This window comes from Oryx dammah, unplaced genomic scaffold (genome assembly GCF_014754425.2).
Source record: "Oryx dammah isolate SB20612 unplaced genomic scaffold, SCBI_Odam_1.1 HiC_scaffold_1, whole genome shotgun sequence".
Taxonomy (NCBI): domain Eukaryota; kingdom Metazoa; phylum Chordata; class Mammalia; order Artiodactyla; family Bovidae; genus Oryx; species Oryx dammah.
In genome coordinates this window covers 38055079-38075409 of record NW_024070185.1, presented here as the reverse complement: position 1 = coordinate 38075409, position 20331 = coordinate 38055079, and the positions used below count along the sequence as shown (strand labels likewise).

The following is a 20331-nucleotide window of genomic DNA, read 5'->3' as shown; positions in this document are numbered from 1 at the left end:
CCGATAAGCACTACAGCAAGAAGGGCTAAGCACAGGTTTTCCCTCTAATGATGCAAATACTACCACTTGGTTTTTCACTTTTCAAATACTTGTAGGATTAATGATGAAATCTGACCAAATCTGAGACTTATTCCAAGCTCTTAAGTTGCTGGGGAAAGTGGTAAAGGTCAGTAATAGATGCTCTTTAACCAATAATTAATTGATTTTCCTACTCACAAGTACAGTACTATCTGAAGCATCTGACATGCTTATTTAAAAAATAAGATAATAAAACATTAAGTTCTATCACTTAATCCTGATAACAACCTTGTGAGGTGGGAACTATTATTATTACCCCATTGTACATATGAGAAATTAGAAGCTTTGAGCAGTTAAGTAAGTTACAGAGTTAGTGCTAAAATGGCATTCTAACCCAAGTAGCTTGGTTCCAGAATCTACACGCTTAAGCACTGTCCAGATTACTAATATCTATCTAGACTTTCTGAATCAAGGATGGACCATTAGAGGATGAAACCCAGGATTTTTCATTTTTAATAAAAGTGTAAGTTTCTTTTTATGCCATTGAACATTTGAGAACCACTGATATAACTCCTAGGAAAAACTGGTACAGATATGGTCAGCCTCATTATAATATACACACAAATATAAATACAACAGGCCTTTGACTGTTTACAGTGTATACTTTAAACAGGAGTGGGAGATTACTGTCTTGTCCTGAGGTATAGGTATCACTTGTTTATATGAATAAACATGGATTCTTCCTGAAACAAACAAGCTTACCCATTTCAACTAGCTAAAAAAAATCAACAACTATCAAATTAAAAAGTAGTTGAAGTCAAAGACAGGATTTACTTTTTTAATTCACCAGAACCTTAAAAAAAAAAAAAGAAAAAAACTTCATGCAATTTAATCCCTGGACATGTTTCTGAAGTACTAAATGTCATATTGTTAGAGCTTTTTGAGAAGGAAATAAATTCACTTGTTTTATAATAACCAGTCTTCTTACATGTGGAAGACTTTCAAATAATTAAAGAAACTATCACAGAATTATTCTAAAAGGCAAAACTGTAAGTTCCGCATGTAACAACAAAGTTTACTAGTGACTAATATTATCTCCTATTCTTTGCTTATTTGAAGCAAATGACCTATTTCTTGGGAGATGGCTGTCAATTTTCTTCCTCAATACTACCATGGTATTTAAATTATAAATTAGGAATAAGAACACCTGTTCCCATAAGTCTATTCCCCATCCCTAGCCCCACCCACCCCCAACACACAGCCCTGCCCTCTTTCCAGAAAACCTTAAGAACCAGGAAGAGGATGTTGTTTATTTTAAACAGTTCAATTCAGAAAAACATGTACTTTTGACCTTCAGTTTCTGAGTGGTAAGCAAATGGTCAGTAACTAACTAAAAGCATCACTTAAGACAGTGTTTTTCATACTTTTTTGCCCAGAACTCATGGTCAAAAATACATTTTACACTGCATGTCAGTAAACACACACAATGGAAACCAAAGTTTTATGAAATAACATTACCTTTACTATATTTGACACACTCTTAAAACTTCTATTTTAACTGTGTTAGCTTAAAAAAGAAATGCTGGCCATGTAATATACTAAATTAATTTTCATGCCTCACTAATGAGTACCACCTTCAATTAAAAAAAAACAATTACTTTATGCAGTGTTACTTACTACATATAAAAATCATCAGTTTAATATAGGGATGAAGGCAAATATCAACAATGGACCAGATCTGTCTTGAGATTCATATTCCCAGGATGAATACTTTGGGGTATTAAGGAAAAAAAATAAGTGGGAGAAGCAAGAAATCAGTGGAAGAATGAATAACCATATACTCTTGTAGCATTAAATAAGGCTCACAGGCAATGGTAGAAAGGTCTCTAAATAAACAGCAAATACTTTTTTTTCTTTTTATGGAATATGCTGAAACCAGGGTTACTTTATATAAAAGGATTCTGTAGAAATTATTCATCCTAAGGATGTCATTAAAAATATTCTAAAATACTAAGAGAAAAACATATCTATTTTCTTTATTGTTCATTTAAAAGTATTAAATTTGACCAGTTATTAACTTCCATTAAAAAAAAACACTTCTAAAATAGAAATTTTACTTAAAAAAAAAAAAGGATGTGTCTACATTTTTGGATATATGTAGTTGTTAAACTCATATTACATATTATCAATATTTTCAGTTATTACTCCTTTATTTTCTTTTTTGTTACATTTTAACATCACTTATATTTTTTGGAATTGTTAGTTTTATCACCTAAACCAGAAATAGATAGGACACACTACTAGAAGAAAATTTTTAGAAAGTCATTTGTTGTAGAAAACTCATCTTTTATAAAGTAGAAAATAAAAATATTATTTAATTAAGGTAAACTTCTCTGCTTATTCCAGTATCAGCTTCAAACAGAAAACTCTTCACATAATCACACAGCAGAACATAAAAGTACTTTTTTTCTTTTTGCAGAAATGTTTAAAAACCATTCAGTTAATAGTCTCTCTGAAGTTCATATATAGCTGTGTTAAAAAAAAAACACTGTTTTTTAAGTTAATAAATCTATCATTTCTACAGTGCCCAAACAAATTAAAATAGATTACCTAGGCAATATTAGCATGTACAAACTAGAGTTTGTTCTTGGAAGACTTTCATTTAACACATTTATATATATATGTGTGTGTGTGTATATATGTATATACACACACATACACTATATGCTACACTGTAGTTAACAGTTTAACATAGTTCTATTAAACCACTTCTATAAGATAGCATAGCATAAACAAACCACAGATTTTTTAAATATCAAGACAAAAAGAGAGGTAAAAATTTCTGAAATACTAGCAGATTAAATCATTGCTATGTCTGCACTTGCAGGGGAAAAGTCATAGTTGGAAATATTTCATTGAAGTATTGTGTGTTATGGTGGAACTTGGCCAGTCTCTTGAGGAACAATGTAAACACAGATATAAAAAATTAAACTGAAAAACTTTGAGACAAAATTGAAACATTTACCTGAAATTCTGGTACAGTAGGTGACTTTGTGACAGTTTTCCTCTTCTTTGTGATTGCTTTTTTAGATATGGATTTTTTTCCTTTCAAGATTAAAAGAGAAAAGCTTCATAATGCTGTTTATAGCATTTCATTAACAAAAAGCAAATTACATAGAACCTTGAAAGTTAAATTATAACTAACAGATGGCTTCTAGTGAGTCAAATAAAAATGAATCAAAACAAGCCCCAGCAAAAGCAAATATCAAACGGTAACTACCCATAACAGACATATTAACAAATGGTGTTTTCTTAACAGCCAAACTATTATAATCTCTAATGTGTTGCATGGTACCAGAATTAATTACAATAAGATTTGGAAAATAAAAAGTCATATTACTACCGCTTAGTTAAAATATAACTCACAACTTAAAATGAGGTTACATAAGGGAAAAAAAACCTTACCTTTAACAACGACTTCTGTAGTCAGGAACTTGTACAGAAATATATTCTGAAGACTATATATTCTTTATTCGACCTAATGTGAAAATCTTCTCAGCTTAGGAAACAAGATTTTCCTTCTATCTCTTTAGCTCTGCACTCCCCTAATGGGCTGCTGTTGGCAGTATTTAATAACCAGTTTTAAAACAAGGTAAACATTTCCCTTTAAAGTGCACCTCACCATTTGTGCAATCAGAAACCACAGGGAAAAATAAATCCATATTCTTAAAGAATTTCAGTTTATAGCATAAAGTATATATAATCTATAATATGTATTTAAGCAGACTAAAGAAATACTTGCATACATACAGCCTCTATCTTATTTTAAGGAACATATTAAAGTAAATGTTTTTCCCCATTTATAATTGGCAAAATCAATTAATAAATTATTTAACAAACAGGAGACACAAGTACAATTTATGGGGACAACAAAGAATTATAAAATGGAAACCTTGCCCTCCAAAAGTTTACAAAGTAAGGGAATAAAAAATTAATTTTAGCTCACAATCATTTGTATGCTAAAATCACTTTAAAAACTATTTTTTCAAAAGAGAAAATTGCTATACTAAATAATTCCTATTGTTCTTTTCTAAATATTTTCTTAATAGATATGATTTTGCATGAAAACAATCAATCTGATAGCACATTTTATTCAAGTCATAAGCATATTCTAGTTTACAATATAGTTGTATTTTCTTTTGTATTTGTAAAATCAGATCACAGAACTATAATTTGAATCATTTCTAACTTTGACTCAATAGAATCCAAGTATACCACACTTGAACTACTGCAAATTTTCAACTGCTGAGATTCACAAGGGTTTTAGTGTTTTGCTCTAATAGGTAACAACCTGCTACTGACTTTTGCTTTCAATTAAATTTAAGAACCTAACATATATTTTCTTTTCTCATTACTCTTATTTGCTTATGTGCTCACACAGTACAAATATTAGAACTAAATTTATACAAAAATAGGTAAGTGGGTGGGCTGCTTTAGCAATATCCGAGAAGTGATTCCCAGGTGGTGCTACTGCTAAAGAATCCACCTGTCAATGCAGGAGACGCAAGGGATGTGGGTTCAATCCCTGGGTCCAGAAGATCCCCTGGAATAGGAAGTGGTAATCCACTCCAGTATTCTTGCCTTGAAAATCCCATGGACAGAGGAGCCTGGCAGGCTACAGTCCATGGGGACCACAAAGAGCTGGACATGACTGAGCACTATCTTACTATATAATACAGCTAATAACTGATTTCTAAACTGGGTGCAATAGGTAACTCTCAAGTGGACTGATGGATCTGAACACCAAAATGTCTCTCCTCTGAGACATGCTATCTTTACTATTATCGAAAGTTTACAGGAAAAGATTTAATTGCTTGCTGACTTAAGACAGTTTGAAGGAAATGAAATCCTTCCTCATTCCTATTCCCCACCCCTCAGAACGCTTCTAACTAGCTTTTTAAAAATAATTTGATTTTGTATTTACTTATTTACAAGCACAACAGAGGACATTTTTTGTATTTCCAATTAATTTGATATTATTGCCACAGAAACACCAAACTTACATAATAAATTCTCAATTAACTCTAACAACCACTCTATTTAAATAAATTAAGCAGCTGAGGTGATTACTGGGAACCTCCTTTCATCATGTCATTTAGATAACTTAAATGTTATTTAGAAACTGGAATTAGTATTGGGAGTTTTGGAATTAAACTACCTGGATTGGAATTTCCGCTCTAACCACTTACAAGCTGCAAGACCTTGAGCAAATTATTTTATTTCCTTGTGCAGCTTCACTAAAACAGGAATAATATTTCCAACTTTGTGAGAATTATACAAGTTAAAGCATGCTAAGAGCTTAGACTACTATCAGGCACAGGGTAAATCATCAACACATGTTAGTGGTTCTCATCTGCCTTAGATAGACGTTGTGATAAGAGTTTAAACAAAATGTTAATTATTTTTCAACCTTCTTCAATTTATTAACTTACTCCTTCATTTTAATTATTCCTGTTCTGATGTTCTCTGTTACCATTCAACTTTGTACATATATCAATTAATGTAACACTTACCATACAGTGTTACAATTATCTGTTTATATGTTTCTCTTCCTTACTAGATTGGGAATTACTGACAACAAAAATCCCATTATTCATTTTGTATACAAGTTAAGATCCTTAAATATAAGAATCCTACTCTTCATCAGAAATGTTCAGTTTGGGGATAGGGAAAGGGAGGCAGGTTAACTGTTTACAATTCTGAATCTACTTTATAATAGAATGTAAATAATTTACACAATTTGCCAAAGAGTTTCACAACATGACCTAGGAAGGAAACTAACATTTACTGAGCACTTACTAAGTGTCAGTAAGGTGATATATAAATTATCTCAGTTAATTCTCAAAGAAACCTTCCAAAGTAGGCAAAACCTCCATTTTAATGTGGGATAAATGAAGATCAAAAGGTTTTTAACTTACTTAAGTGTTACACTATAATAAGTAATCCCCACAGCCAGGGCCTCTTAACTCCAAAGTTCATGCTTTTTCCATTATGTAATTCTAACCTCTTAAAAATCATAGTTACCATTTATTGATTCCTACCATGTGCCAGACACCATGCTGGGTACCATGCATTCACTATTCCATTAATTTTTGTGAAATTACAGCAAGATAAGTATTAGCTCATTTTTCACAGAGAAATAAACAGGCTATAATCAGGTAAATAAATTAACAGAGAACTTATAACTAACATGCACTGAAGCACATACTTGTACTAGATATGTCTCACTTCAAAGCTGTGCTCTTTTTATGGTAAAATACTGCATTTTTTCAGGCTTTCTGCAGGGATGTAATTTGTATTTGACTGGTTTCAGAACATTCCTTTAATTAGGGTTATAAGATCTGCATATTCACTATTACTTAATATCTTTGTCCTCAATGGAACAATATGAATACAAAGTTTTCTATATTCATCAATAAAAATTAACTGTTACTGTTCATTAATTATTGCTTTTAAAATGGAGAATGGAATACTATAAAACCACACAGCCTTTATTTGGTAATCTGTTTTTGCTCCAGGGCAACCCACTCCAGTATCCTTGCCTGGGAAACCAATGGACAGAGAAGTCTGGCAGGCTATACAGTCCATAGGGTCATAGAGCTGGAAATGACTAAAAAACAAGTTATATAGAGGGCAAGTTACATACTTCCCCCACCCCAGGGGGCTTACTTGATCATACCCAGAGTTTTACACCCATTGGCCTAAGTCACCCGGTCTCATAAAATATAACTGTCAAAAGTCAATTTAAAGCATACAAAGAATTTCAACACAATTCCTGAGCCTAAAACATAGACATGGCAAAAAGTATCAACATGTACCTCAAAATGGAAAAGGAAACCTAAATATGGCCTCCTAATTAATGATATAAGCACAACCTAATGAAGTTTTTTAAAATTATGCTTAGATCAGCTCTAGAAGGAAGCCTAACTTAACAAGGAAAGATAGAATTAAAAATATAGATTTATACTATTAACAGGCACAGAACTGTAGTCAAGAATAAGGAGATACACTTCATCAGAAAAATTAAGGTGACTATCATTCCCAATCCAACTCTTTCCTCAGTCTCTTACTCTTCATTTTTATCTTCACCTGGTATCCCTGCCTGTATTCACTCCTTGGCTCCCTGAACTACTCAGACCTCCACTTCAATGCTCCTAGATCCAGCATTCTCATATTTAAAAACTATTCAACACACATACTTCTATCTCAGTACTTTCATTTTAGGGATTCTGATGTGAATGAATACTAAGACACTGATCACTATACTAAGACACTGATCACTGTTAAAATCAGAAACCCAAGGGCATATGTATTATTAGCAATTCTGGCAAGTGCCTGTTAGACTGTAAAGTCACAGAAAGTCTAAATATGATCTTTATTTACTAAATGTCCATATCTTGGCTAATATATATATATATATTTTTAAGTTGGCATTTTACTTTTATTTATTTATTCTAAGACTTAGATGAGACTTAAAAGGCTTAGAATAGTGCCTGGTACACAGTAAGCATTATAAGAGTACTGGGTTTTGGGGGGTGGGGTAACTAGAAGGCATTAAAATACAAGGCCATGGAATATAATCAATTCTTTCACTCCAGTATCTTGGCATCTTGAATTGGTTCTCTAAGAATTTTCTCCATAAAGATACATATCTATAGTAATATTAACACAGAATTATACAACTGTTTCAAAAATACAGGCCTAGGTTTATCTGATTATTCAATATAATCAAATATTGTAGATTACATTACTTTCTCAGTCATTCCCTATATGCAGCTCATTACTTTTTATACATTTGATATATTTTATTTCAACCTCATTTCCCAGACTGTATTCCTGATTCAATTATCTAAAACAGCACCATAAACCCAGAAAGAGATCATCCCCAAATGGCATATTTCCATCATTCAAATGCCTTCTAAACCATCAACTTTTCAACTTTTTCCTTAAGTTCTTCTCTAATTACTCTACTCTTCCTCAGTGAAACTTTGCTTATTTATACCTCCATGGTTTTGCTCACTTATTAACCACTTTCATCTACCCAACCCCCTTATTCTTCAAAGTCCTTCATCCTCTATAAAATCATACTATTGAATACATTGATTTATCCTCTCTGACCTTTGATTGTATGGTCTTTACTGTATACTTAACAATTATTAAATGAGGCTATTTACTAATTTTGAATCTTAATTTCTTCAATAATAAGAAAATAACAATACTTGTCCTGTTTATTTTAGTTGGTTTAGATGAACTACACAAAATGATTTGGTTGAAAATAATGACCATGTAAGTAGGGAAAAAGCCTTCCAAACCAAAATAGTTGAAATAAATAACTTAAAAATACCGCAAGCTTTTTCATAACAGTCAGTGTACTGTGAATCATTTCTGTTTATTTTTTCAGGTTTTATAAAAAATCCTCTCATTTTTAAAATTTATAACTCACTTCAGTCAACTCTATTTGCTCTGTACAATCTACAATAGTATGTTACTGAAAACAATCGAAATGTCCATTAAGGAAGCTAGTTAAATGAACTACACAATACACATAACAGAATCCTAGGCACTCATTTAAAATGATGGCACAGAGATCTATTCATTGCACAAAGATGTTCATGGTAAACTGTCATGTGGGGAAAAAAGCAGACTGCAAAATGGTATGTATAGTATAATCCTACTCAAAAATAAAAATGCTTTGAAAGAATATGAAAATACATGTTAAATGGTAAATCTTAGTTATTAATATATCTTGGAGAATCATACTGTGTGTGTTTATTTATTCATTCAATAGATTCTTATGCAATGTGTCAGTTATTGTGCTAAGTATTAGGGAGCAAAACCAAAAATAATCCTTCTATTCTCAAGGATGTTATAGAAATGAGGGGAGACAAGCATCAAAATAACCTAGAAATAAATGCAACTATTAAGAATAAATTTTATAAATAAGTATTATGAAGGAGAAGTATCTGGTGCTGTAAGTATGCACAATTGGGAAAATGACAATGTTTTTATATTCTGTAATGTTTCTAAGAATAAGGAACAGGTTTAAATAATTGAAAATAAATTCAAAATTTACAAGGCAGAAAGAGGGCTCCCCTGATGGCTCAGTGGTAAACAATCCACCTGTCAGTGGAGGAGACACAGGTTCAATCCCTGGTCTGGGAAGATTCCACATATTGCAGAGCAACTAAGCCTGTGTACCACAACTATTGAGCCCATGTGCCCTAAAGCCTGTAGTCTGTAACTAGAGAAGCCAGTGCAATGAGAAGTCAGTGCACTGCCACTAGAGAGTAGCCTCCGCTTGCTGCAACTAGAGAAAAGCCTGCATGACAATAAAGACCCAGCACAGCCACACATAAACAAATTAAAAACAAAATTATATTTTAAAAAAGCAGAAAGAAAAGTCTAATTCTGAAAATAGACTAAAATGTTTATGGGTCACAAAACTGCCTCAGTGCACTTAAATTAGCAAATCATTTTCACCCAATTTGTCTTTGTGCCTTCTACTAAAAATCATCTGCCATTACAATAAGAAGGTTTCACTGACCTGAGGAGTCCACCAAAATTTCAGGTACATGTAATCAACAGAAAATGGACCAGGCTGACTACATAAATCTAGACCAACCACATCTAGTCTACCCTAAGTAGAGGTTCATAAATCAGCCATGGATGACACAGCTTATCCCAAAGCATATTCTACAGCAAGGGTCCCCAACCCCTGGGCCTCAGATTGGAACTGATGCAGGGACTGGTACTGGGTCTTGGCTTGGTAGGAACTGGGCTGTACAGCGAGTGGCAAGTGAGCAAAGCTTTCTCTGCCACTGCCCACCCCCATTACCACGTGACCCATCACCCTCCCCAACTACTCCCACCCCCGTCCATGGAAAAAGTGTCTTCCCTGGTGCCAAAAAAGCTTGGGGACTGCTGTTCTACAGAATATTATTACTTGAAAAAAAGTTCTGTGCCGGGACCCAGCACGGGAGATCCCACCCATGACAAGGTCATGCGGAGAGACCTGACGGGGGAAGGTGAGTCAGGTCTCAAGGGGTCCTCTGCCTGAACATCTACCCCGAAACCAAAATCTGACTGTTTATTGTCTGCTATACTATACTCTTCTGACATTACAGGGGGCTATCCTCGACCACCTTTCTCTGGAAAAAGTTAACTTAGAGCTCCAACTGGTCTCCTGCATATGAAAGGAGTGTCTCAGCTCAAATCCCTCTGATGGCTCTCTAACTTGCCTGACAGTTAGAGCCTTTTACAACTTGTGATTGTTTACAGGCCCCCAACCGCGAGAGGCATGAAGCTTAAAACATCTTAAAGATATAGAGCCTTTTCTAAAGAGCTAAAAATTATACTGGTGATGGGTTTCACTGTTGAGTCAATGACTGCTGCCAGGCCTTCATATTCTTTATCTTTTAGGCACCTGGAGGATATTAATCAATGTAATTGGGATATAGAAAAAGGAATATACTAGTTTTGATGTTAGCAACACTAGACTTTTGAGTTAGTGAACTTTCTCTTTGTTATAAATCACTGTACTCCTCTTTCCTTGTTATAAATTGTTGTGTCCTTGCTATATAAGAATGTAACTTTATTTAGTGCTTTCTGAGAGTGGCACCAGACTTTGGAAAGAACAACACTTTTAAGGCAAATAAGTTTTCTGGTTGACAGACCTTATCAGAAAAGGGCCATAAAATGCTAATAGGCTTCCTGACCAGAAGATGATGCAAATCACCTAAGACTTGTGTATACAGCTAGGTATGCAGAGAGAAAGCCTGGTCTCAATAAGAGTCAGGGCTGCTGACACTGCATAATTTTGTATTATCCATTGATCTCTATGTACAATCAAAAGTATAAAAAGCTTTTCTGGACAATAAAGGATGGACCAGTCACTGGAAAGACTGGTTCCCCCATGTATTCTTTTCTTTCTTACTCTATTTTCTGGCTGATTCCCATCTGGGGCTTAGAGGCTAGCTGTGTCTACTTATTTGCCCGGGCTTCTAAGACCCACACGAGAGACTGCCCAATGCGGGGCACCCTCTGCTATTCAAGCGGGCGCCTGTGGCCCTACGTAGATGGTTCAAGTCCCTTGTCTCAGGGCTTTATTGGCTTTCTATGTAAACAAAGGAATACAGCCTCTCTCCTCCTCTAAATTTTCTACTACACTAGTCTTTCCTAACCTCTCTTTATATTTCTAAATAAATAAGTTTTTCCTCGTTGACTCCATCCCCACTTCGAATTCCCTGGATCCACTGGGGCTGGACCCCGGCAGTTCTGTATTCAAGTAAACTTGAAAAATACTAGGTTAAACAAAACTAAACAGTTTTCTTCAAGATTTTCTGGAGTCCTTAATACACCAGCTGAGAATCATATATGTGTAATTCTGAAGTCCAAAAGTTTCTGAAAACTAAAATTTTAAAAACAACTTCTATCAAAACATGATCAAGTGTTATGAGGTTCTTTACAGTCTTCATCTCATTTAGACTATTCATACATTTTCCTGTAGAAATTATACATTTGATTACAGGGTGGCCCTAAGGTCCACTGGGGATGTTATTTAATAAACATTACATGCATACCCTTCTAAAATCTGAAAATTTCTGAAATATCTGGTACAAAGTTTTGTAAGCTGCATTGTGGACCTGTATTAATGCAAAATGTGAATCTATAAGAGGACAAGTTCCTAAACCTATGACCATGAGGCTCACTTTTAAAGAGTAAGAAAGAAAACACTGGATTAGGATATGCCCAAAACCAACTATAAAAGGCCCTGAAGTTGAATATCTAATTAAAAAAAAAAAAGCTCAGGGCAAAGTATCAGAAAGACAAGTATACAGAATGATGTAAAATAAATGTTTTGTTGTTATATCATTTTATATAATACTGTTATGATAGTAAGAAGTTTAGTGTCCAATGAAGAAAAATAATTGGTCTATGCTTACTCAGTACTAACAAGGGAGAGGAAAAGTGTATTAGCCAGATGCTAGTATTTTTGTCATGGAAAACTGACTTTCTAAAATTTGCTCTGAAGAAAAAAAGAGAAAGTATATAGGCAAGTGCATTATTTTCTTCTACTTCATGCTGAAAGCCTTTTCTTCCCAACAACAGGCTCTGAGAGCATGCACAAGTACTCACTGAATTTGCTTTCGAGTTTTTTTCATATACTTGTCTAGAACTGGACATGCAACTCCCACAGATTTTATATCTGACCTACACACACTCCAAACTTTCATTTAAAAACTGTAGCAACACTTTGTGTGTTTACAATATAAACTCCTTTTAATTCAGTCCTCAGGAGCTAATGCTTTTCTTTTGCAATTGGTAGTCTGTATAGGAGCTACCATCAATATCTATTCTATAAACCATCATAAATAAGTCATAATTACATTTGAACACATGAATAGTAGGTCATAAATGAACACTTAGAAGGTTTTAGGTGACAATGGTATTAATAAAACTACATACTTTAGAAGTGAAAAAAGTTTTTAAATTTAAAAATATTACTTACTATTTTAGAGGCTAACATTTCAAAGAGAACTTGGTAAATCAGTCAAAATAAATTTACATAGCCTAATGGATTGCTTGTAAAATTTAATGGATTTATTACTGAGAGTTACCTTAAAAAAAACTGTACCTTTTTATCATATAGATCATTGTGGATCACTCTGCAATTTTTAGTTCAACAAATTAAGCCTGTTCTTGATGGTAAATTTTATACTATTTCTTTATCAATTATATATTACATACACATTTAAAAGTATTTAATTGTATTTAGTGATTTAAACAACTAAGGTATAACAGCAAATATATCAACTAAACAAAGTTCACTTCCCTTATTTGCCAACTCATTAAGTTATTGTCAAATCTTAATTATCTTTGTTACTGAGGGAAAGAGTAAAAAACTGAAACCCACAAATGATGATAAACCGCAACTTGTTTCTGTAAAACATTCAAGCTTTTCCCAATCAGGCAACATTTTCTTAGGGTTAATTAAAAGAAGCTTTTATCTCATCCATCCTATTGGTAACTGAGACAAAAATTGATTAAATGGCAAACAACAGGAAAAGCAAAAGCACCTGACTAATTTAAAATGCAGCGCAATCACTCACTGAAAACTTTATTCGTAAGATTTTCTTGTTGTTAACGTTCAAACAGGCTTGTGACAAATACAATGAGTACTTAAATTTGGTGTAAGACAAACTTACAAACCCTTAAAACAAATAAGCTTCATAAGTTATTAAAGTAAAGTAGTTGCTCAGTCATGTCCGACTCTTTGCAACCCAATGGACTGTAGCCTACCAGGCTCCTCTGTCCATGGAATTTCCCAGGCAAGAGTACTGGAGTGGGTTGCCATTTCCTTCTCCAGGGGCTCTTCTTGACCCAGAGATCGAACGTGGGTCTCCAGCATTGAAGGCAGACGCTTTACTATCTGAGCCACCAGGGAAGCCCATAAGTTATTAAGTTGATGTAATTTTTTCCTTATAGACAACATTTTTTCTGGATATGAAAATATATACTAAGAGAACTTTCCAGAGTGCTAAAAATATATAATGTGGGAAAAAACTAGGACCCAGAAAGAGACTCTAACTTGCCTTAGTTTAAGAAGCTAGTTGCTATGAACTTTAGTTTTAGGAATGCTAGGTCCTGACATCAGTGCTTTGTCCACTGCACGGAACTGCCCTTAAGGTGGGGAAAAAAACACTTCTTAAAAAGGATGGCAAGGATCACTTATGGAGAAACTGGTCCAGAGAATGTTCAAAGATTTTCAACTGAGAATTAAATTCAAATATATTACATCGGTATTTTGTTGTTGCTAGTATGTAAAACTTCTTCTGCTCCGGGTTTTAATTACGGGGACTAATATAAAACTTTTCACACACACACACACACACACAAAATATATTTCATTTTGTCAATCAGAGCCTTCCATGATGCCTAATTGAAAGAACTACTTGAAGTATGCTAAAATGTAATCGTTGCCCATTTGTGTCAGCTTACCAGATTTGTGCTTCTTGTGTTTTGCTTTCTTTTTGATGATCAGTAACTTATTTTGGATCTCAGGTTTGTAAGACTTGAATGGAAGGGAATGAAGACTTTCGCGCTTTCTCTGTAAGTTTTCATTCAAAATATCTTTCAATTTCTTTTTTTTCTTTTTCTTCTTTTTTGCCCTCATTTTAGTTAGTTTAAGTTTCTTGTGGCTCTGCAGTGACTGTTCTAATAGAATATCCCTTACAACTTTGTGGCAGTTAATGTCTGGATGATCACTGTGGCTTCCATTTACATGTATCTGGCAAGATTTCAGAGCATTTTCTTTTAACGGACTGGGTTCAAGCTTTACTCTGGAAGCTTCACCGTATTTTTCCTGATTTTCTATAAACCTTATTTCACCTGGACTGAGAGGCTCTCCAAAGCTAGTAACCTCCCCTGGACTTCTCGGTTTCTCTAAATTTTCTTTACAACAATCAGTTATATTCATTTCACAGGGCCTGCGAATTCTAATTTCACAGTTAGACTTCACTTCTGTTTCAACAGAGATGTCATGATTATCTAAGTTCATTTTAGCAGGGCAGCAGGTTGGATCAAAATTAATTTCCTGCTCTTTTCTGAAGGCAGAGGGCAGGGCTTCTCTACTACACCTATGCTCTCCATTACTTGCACTCACATAGTCACACTTCAATTTCTCCAGTTTAATCCGAGGTACTCTTTGTATTTTAATGGGTGGAATTGGAAATTCTGGGGCCTGAAAAGGTCTTTGTTTGTAAATCCGTACATCTGCACCACAGAACTGTGGAAAATGTACATAAGCATTCTCCAAATAATCATAACCAAGAATAACTTCCCTGCATTCATGAATAGGTTGCCCAAGTACAGCATCTTGAACTTCCTTTTGTGTTTCATACACAAAGTCACAAAGACCCTTAAGTATCCATACTTTTTGGTAGAAAGGTAGCTCATGAAAAGGTTTTTCTTCCAATGGATTAACTTCTCCAAGAACTTTAAAAAACTGAGGACACAGCCCAAGTTTTTCAGCACAGCTGTCAGGATTTTCTGTCTGCCCTACAGCTGTGTACCACTGCTGCACTCTCTGTCTCAGTGCTGCTTCCCAGGTCCTATAAGGCAAAGTAGGTCTTCGATGTAAGGTAGGTCTGCGATGGGGAGGACTTAATAGAGAAGTCATTATTTTAGATAGAAAAGCATTACACTGAGGCATCAGAAGACAACGTTCCAATTCGTAAAAGACTATTTCTGGCAAATTTAAAATTTGCTGGGCTAAACAAAGGAAATGCCCAATAGCTGGAATTTCCCACATCGTCTCCATACAAGTTGGAGCTGCTTGAGCTAGAAGTTTTCTTTCCCATTCTTCTATTTCCTTTTGACTAGCTTCTTCTGCTTCTTTTCTTTCCTGCTCCCGAAGCCTAAAAAAATTTAACAAATTATATTATTACTATTTAAAATAGAGGATACCATAAAATACTCAATTTTAAGTATGTCATATTTATCTTCAGACAACAAGGCTTTCCAGTTTAGATGTACTTTTTTTTTTTCAGATGAAGAAATACACATACAAATTGATACTGAGTTTTATGGATGGAGGATTATCACTGACATTGCCACTCAAAAGTAAAATTCAAATCACAAGTCCATCAACTTCAAAATAAATGGACAAAAATTTTAACTGTTTACTAAACAAAACCACAATGGCAACCCACTCCAGTACTCTTGCCTGGAGAATCCCATGGATGGAGGAGCCTGGTAGGCTGCCGTCCATGGGGTCACACAGAGTCGGACACGACTGAAGTGACTTAGCAGCAAACAAAAGCACAGTTTAATGTTTTCTAGAAGCAATATGATGTCATATAAGAACTATAAAGATGTTTACATCCTTTAATCCCATAATTCCATGCCTAAAGAGTTACATGTCTGTCAGTGTTAACTGGAGTTCTATATTAAAAAAAAGAACTATAAAGAAGTTGTATTACACAGCTGGAAAATAAGCTGGCTATGTTATATAGCCTTTAAATTAAAATTATGAATATCATCTATAAACACAAAAAATATCAGAACACAGCACTTAACAAAGAGTATCAATAATAAGTATATGCACATACTAATAAGGAAATGACAATATTCCAAACATAAATGGCTCCTAGGTCAGTGAGATTATGAGTGTTTTTTTCCCCTTAAAAATTTCCTCACGTTGAAACTGTAAAAACAAACAAAAATTTTTCTTTATGGGTAATGCTTTAAATTTTCTTAAATAAAAAATTAAATTAGATAAAAAGAAGTCTTGTGATTTTGCATTAGGCAATGTGTTTTTAGATATGGCACCAAAAGCACAGTGACATAAGGAAAAATGATGAAGTGGACATCATCAAAACTAAAGCTTTTTGTGCTTTTAAAGGACATCATCAAGTGAAAAGACGACGACAGAATGGGAGAAAATTTTTTCAAAATCATGTATCTAGTTAAGAGATCTGTAACTAGAAAATGAAAGAACACATATAATAATAAAGGATAAAATAGCCCAACTAAAAATGGACAAAGAATAATTTCTCCAATGAAGACATACAAATGAATAATAAGCAAATAAAAAGATGCTCAACATCATTATGCATTCAAGAAATGTAAATCAAAAACCAAAATAGGATACCAATTCATGCCTACTAAGATGATTACTGTACTCTGAGAAATGTGGAGAAACTGGCACCCTCACACACTGTAAAGGGTACAGATGCTTTGGAAGGTAGTCTAACAGTTCCTCAAAAAGTTAAACATGTGACCCAGGCATCCTACTCCTTGGTACATGTCCAAGCGAAATGAAAATATCAAAAACCTGTACATGAATGATCATAGTAGAATTACTTAAAATGGCCAAAGAGTAGAAATATGAAATGTCCATCAACTGTCAAATGGATTAATAAGAAGTGGCATATCCATACAATGCAATATTATTTGGCAATAAAAAATATACAGTGCTGATATGTTACAATATGGATGAACTCTGAAACGTACTACTACATGAAAGAAGTAACCCACAAAATATCACATATTGTATAATTCCACTTATATAAAATGTCCAGAAATGTACAGAGACAGAAAGTAGATCAGAGGTTTCCTAGGATTGAAAAGGTGTGGAAAATGGGAAGTATCTTAATAGTCTGTCTTAGATGACGAAATGTTCTAAAATTGACTGTAGTGATGTGTGTACAACTCTGTGAATATACAAAAAACAAAAGAATTTTATATTTAAATACGTAAATTCTATGGTGTGTGATACAATAAATCTGTATTTAAAAAAACTGGAGCATATAAGGTTTTAGGAGAGACATTACAATATGACAACAAAGGGGGGGAAATGTAATAACTTCTCTTATTTCTGATTTTTCAAGAGTGAACTCTTCCTCTAGAATAGATATATAAAGATGTGACTAATTCATGAACTCTAAATGAACACTGAGGTATAATGTCTGACATTGGCTATTTTTCTGTTAAAAAACAGCCTAACATCATATTATAATCTGTTAAAACACAGTAAGAACACTATTTTAGCAGTATTGGGACTTCTCATTTTATTGAAAAAGCCTACTTTTACATTTCTGGCTGAGAGGTCACACTACAACTACCTTGCTATTACTGATAAAACAAATTATCTGATCAAGTAGCCTGGTTCATTAAAGAAGTTAATAGAGAAACATATAAAATGTGTGATTTGGCATTTAAGTATATTAATTACATCTAAATATCCAAACAATGTTAGACATTTTAGCAAGAAAATTTTTTTTTCAAAAGTGCTTATAGTTTTGAGGAGTTTCAGTTTTTCATTGAATGGGGGTGGTGGTGGGATGGTAGAATTTGGCTTCCCTAGTACAAAGCTGAGATTCCAAAAGCCCACAGAATTAGCAGAAAGGTGTACTAGCAATAATAGTCCCTTCTTCTGGCCCCAACTAAAGGCCTGAAAGGAAAACTGTCTTCATAACAGGAGTGGTGGATGGAAAAAAATAAAATCTCTTCTAAGAATTTATAACTGTAAGCTGACTAATGTGGATTTATTGCCCACATTCACATTTCCTGGGTGCTCAGAAAAGTTTAACGTAGTTTCATGTCAAAATGTAGTTTCATGACTTGAACAGAAAAAAATTAAATCTCTAAGGCAATGCACTTTGTAACTGGATCTTAAGGAACTCCCACACGGATACAATGACAAGGAATGAGTTAAAAAAAAAAAACACCCCAAAATATAAAAGGAAAGAAGTTATTGTGAGGCTCAGGAAAAAAAGTATGACTTCTAAAAATACTACAGATATGGGAAATTTAGGAGGTGGAAAATAGGTCTGGTGAAAAGAAACTGAAAACATGGGTAAAGAGGAGATTATTTTAAAATGGCAAGGTAGTATGAAAAAGAACTGAAGAAAATGAGTAAATATGGAAACTAAGAACTTAAAAGATTTATAGTTAACTCAACAGAAATCATGGAAGCCAGAAGACAATGGAATATCTTTAATGTACTTAAAAAATAACTATCAATGTAAATTTCCATTCAGAGCAAAAGTATCTTTCAAAAATGACAAAAATATAGATATTTTCAAACAAAAATGTCATATTTGTGATGAACAGAACCTCAGCCAAAGGAAATGCTAAAGGATTTACCTCAAGTGGAAGAAAGGTCAGTGATACTGGACTGATGATTAGAGATGGGAAAAGAGTGAGAAATTGGAAATATATAGGTTAATCTATACAGATAGGGCATAAAATAATGATAAAAGTGCTTTGTGGAATTTAAAAGGAAGACAAGATAAAATTAAAATATATTATAACAATAGCAAATAAGCTGTGTGAGAGATGATTAAATTTAATAGTGTTTCAAGGTCCTTGTATTAATCAGGAAGATGGTAAAAATACTGATTAGGCTTTAATAAGTTAATGAGGCATGTGAAAGTTCAAGGTAGGGACTAAAGTAACAGACTTTAAACATGCACATTAGTAGAACCAGAAATATGGAAGGAAAAACACATAGCAATGAAAACCGGTGGGATACATGTTAACTAAAGCAGTACTTGGAGGGGCATTTATAAATAAGAATGTATATTTAGAAAAGAAGGAAAGTTGAAAATAAAATATTCATATTCATTAAAAGAAAAGAAAAAACTAGATAAAAACAGCAAATCAAAAGTCCCAAAGTTGAAAGGAAATAGCAAAAATTAATGATATAAAACAAATAGAAAAATAATTAAATTCAAATGTTTGTTCTTCAAAAATGTTATTAACAAACGCCTGATAAGACTGATGAGAAAACAAAACATACACACAAAAAACCAATACCAGAAATGAAAATGAGTTTATAGATTCTATAATTTAATCCTATAGATTCTACAGATATAGATACTACAATGTTTATTGTAAGAAATTTTATGCCAAGAGATAATTTTAATGAATAAGCAAGTTTTTTGAAGAACACAAATTAACAAAACTGACACAAGAACGAAAATCTGAATAAACCTGTATTTACTGAAGAAACTACACACTTCAAAATCTTCTCTACATAGAAAAATTGGGGTCCTAAAGCCTTCACGAGAATTCATCTCAAAAACTTCAGTTAATGAAACAAAATATAAAACGGGCATGTTAAAGAAGTAAAAGAGGGAATTAAAAATAATGAGTAATAAGAATATAAAACAGATTCAGGTCAAACTTTTAGAGATGAACACTACAATGTCTGAGATGAAAATGGGACTGAATGGGACTAACGGCAAATTAGACATAGCAGAAGAAAAGATCAGTGAACTTGAAGACAGTAACAGAAACTATCTAAATTTAAAGATACAGAGAAAATATTTCTATAGTATATACTTCAGGAAAAAGATGAGCACAGAAGTTCTAAGATGAAAGAAGGATTGAAGAACAAATCAACTGTGAACCATGTAGGTAAATAAACATTATTACAAAAAACAGTAACAATAATGTCTAGTTTGGGGTAAAAAATGAGATAGAGCTGAATTATTAATCAATAATACATAAAACAGATGAGGCAGAAAAGATCCATATTAACAGAAAAAGAGCATGTAACTTGCAAATTAGCAGAAATACTTATAAGTGAAATAAATCTTCACTTCCACAGATGGATGTCAACAGATAATGCCAAGCTAAAAAATCAAGAACTCTTAAGAGCAACATAAGCATATATTAAGAAATATGGAAATAATCACTAGAAAAATTACCTAAAAAGTTAAAGGTAGATGTCTCTGAGTCATGAAT

General features: G+C 33.4%; 1 protein-coding gene across 2 annotated transcripts in view; it reads right to left on the bottom strand.

The window, feature by feature from the left end:
* LOC120864157 (uncharacterized protein KIAA2026) overlaps positions 1-20331 on the bottom strand; it is a 104710-nt gene that overhangs the window by 36946 nt on the left and 47433 nt on the right. For both annotated transcript variants that reach the window (XM_040241041.1, XM_040241128.1), the window contains exons 3-4: positions 14077-15494; positions 3044-3123 (exon numbers count right to left, since the gene is read on the bottom strand). In XM_040241041.1, coding sequence (XP_040096975.1) covers positions 3044-3123; positions 14077-15494 — 1498 coding nt within the window. The remainder of the gene's footprint in view (positions 1-3043; positions 3124-14076; positions 15495-20331) is intronic.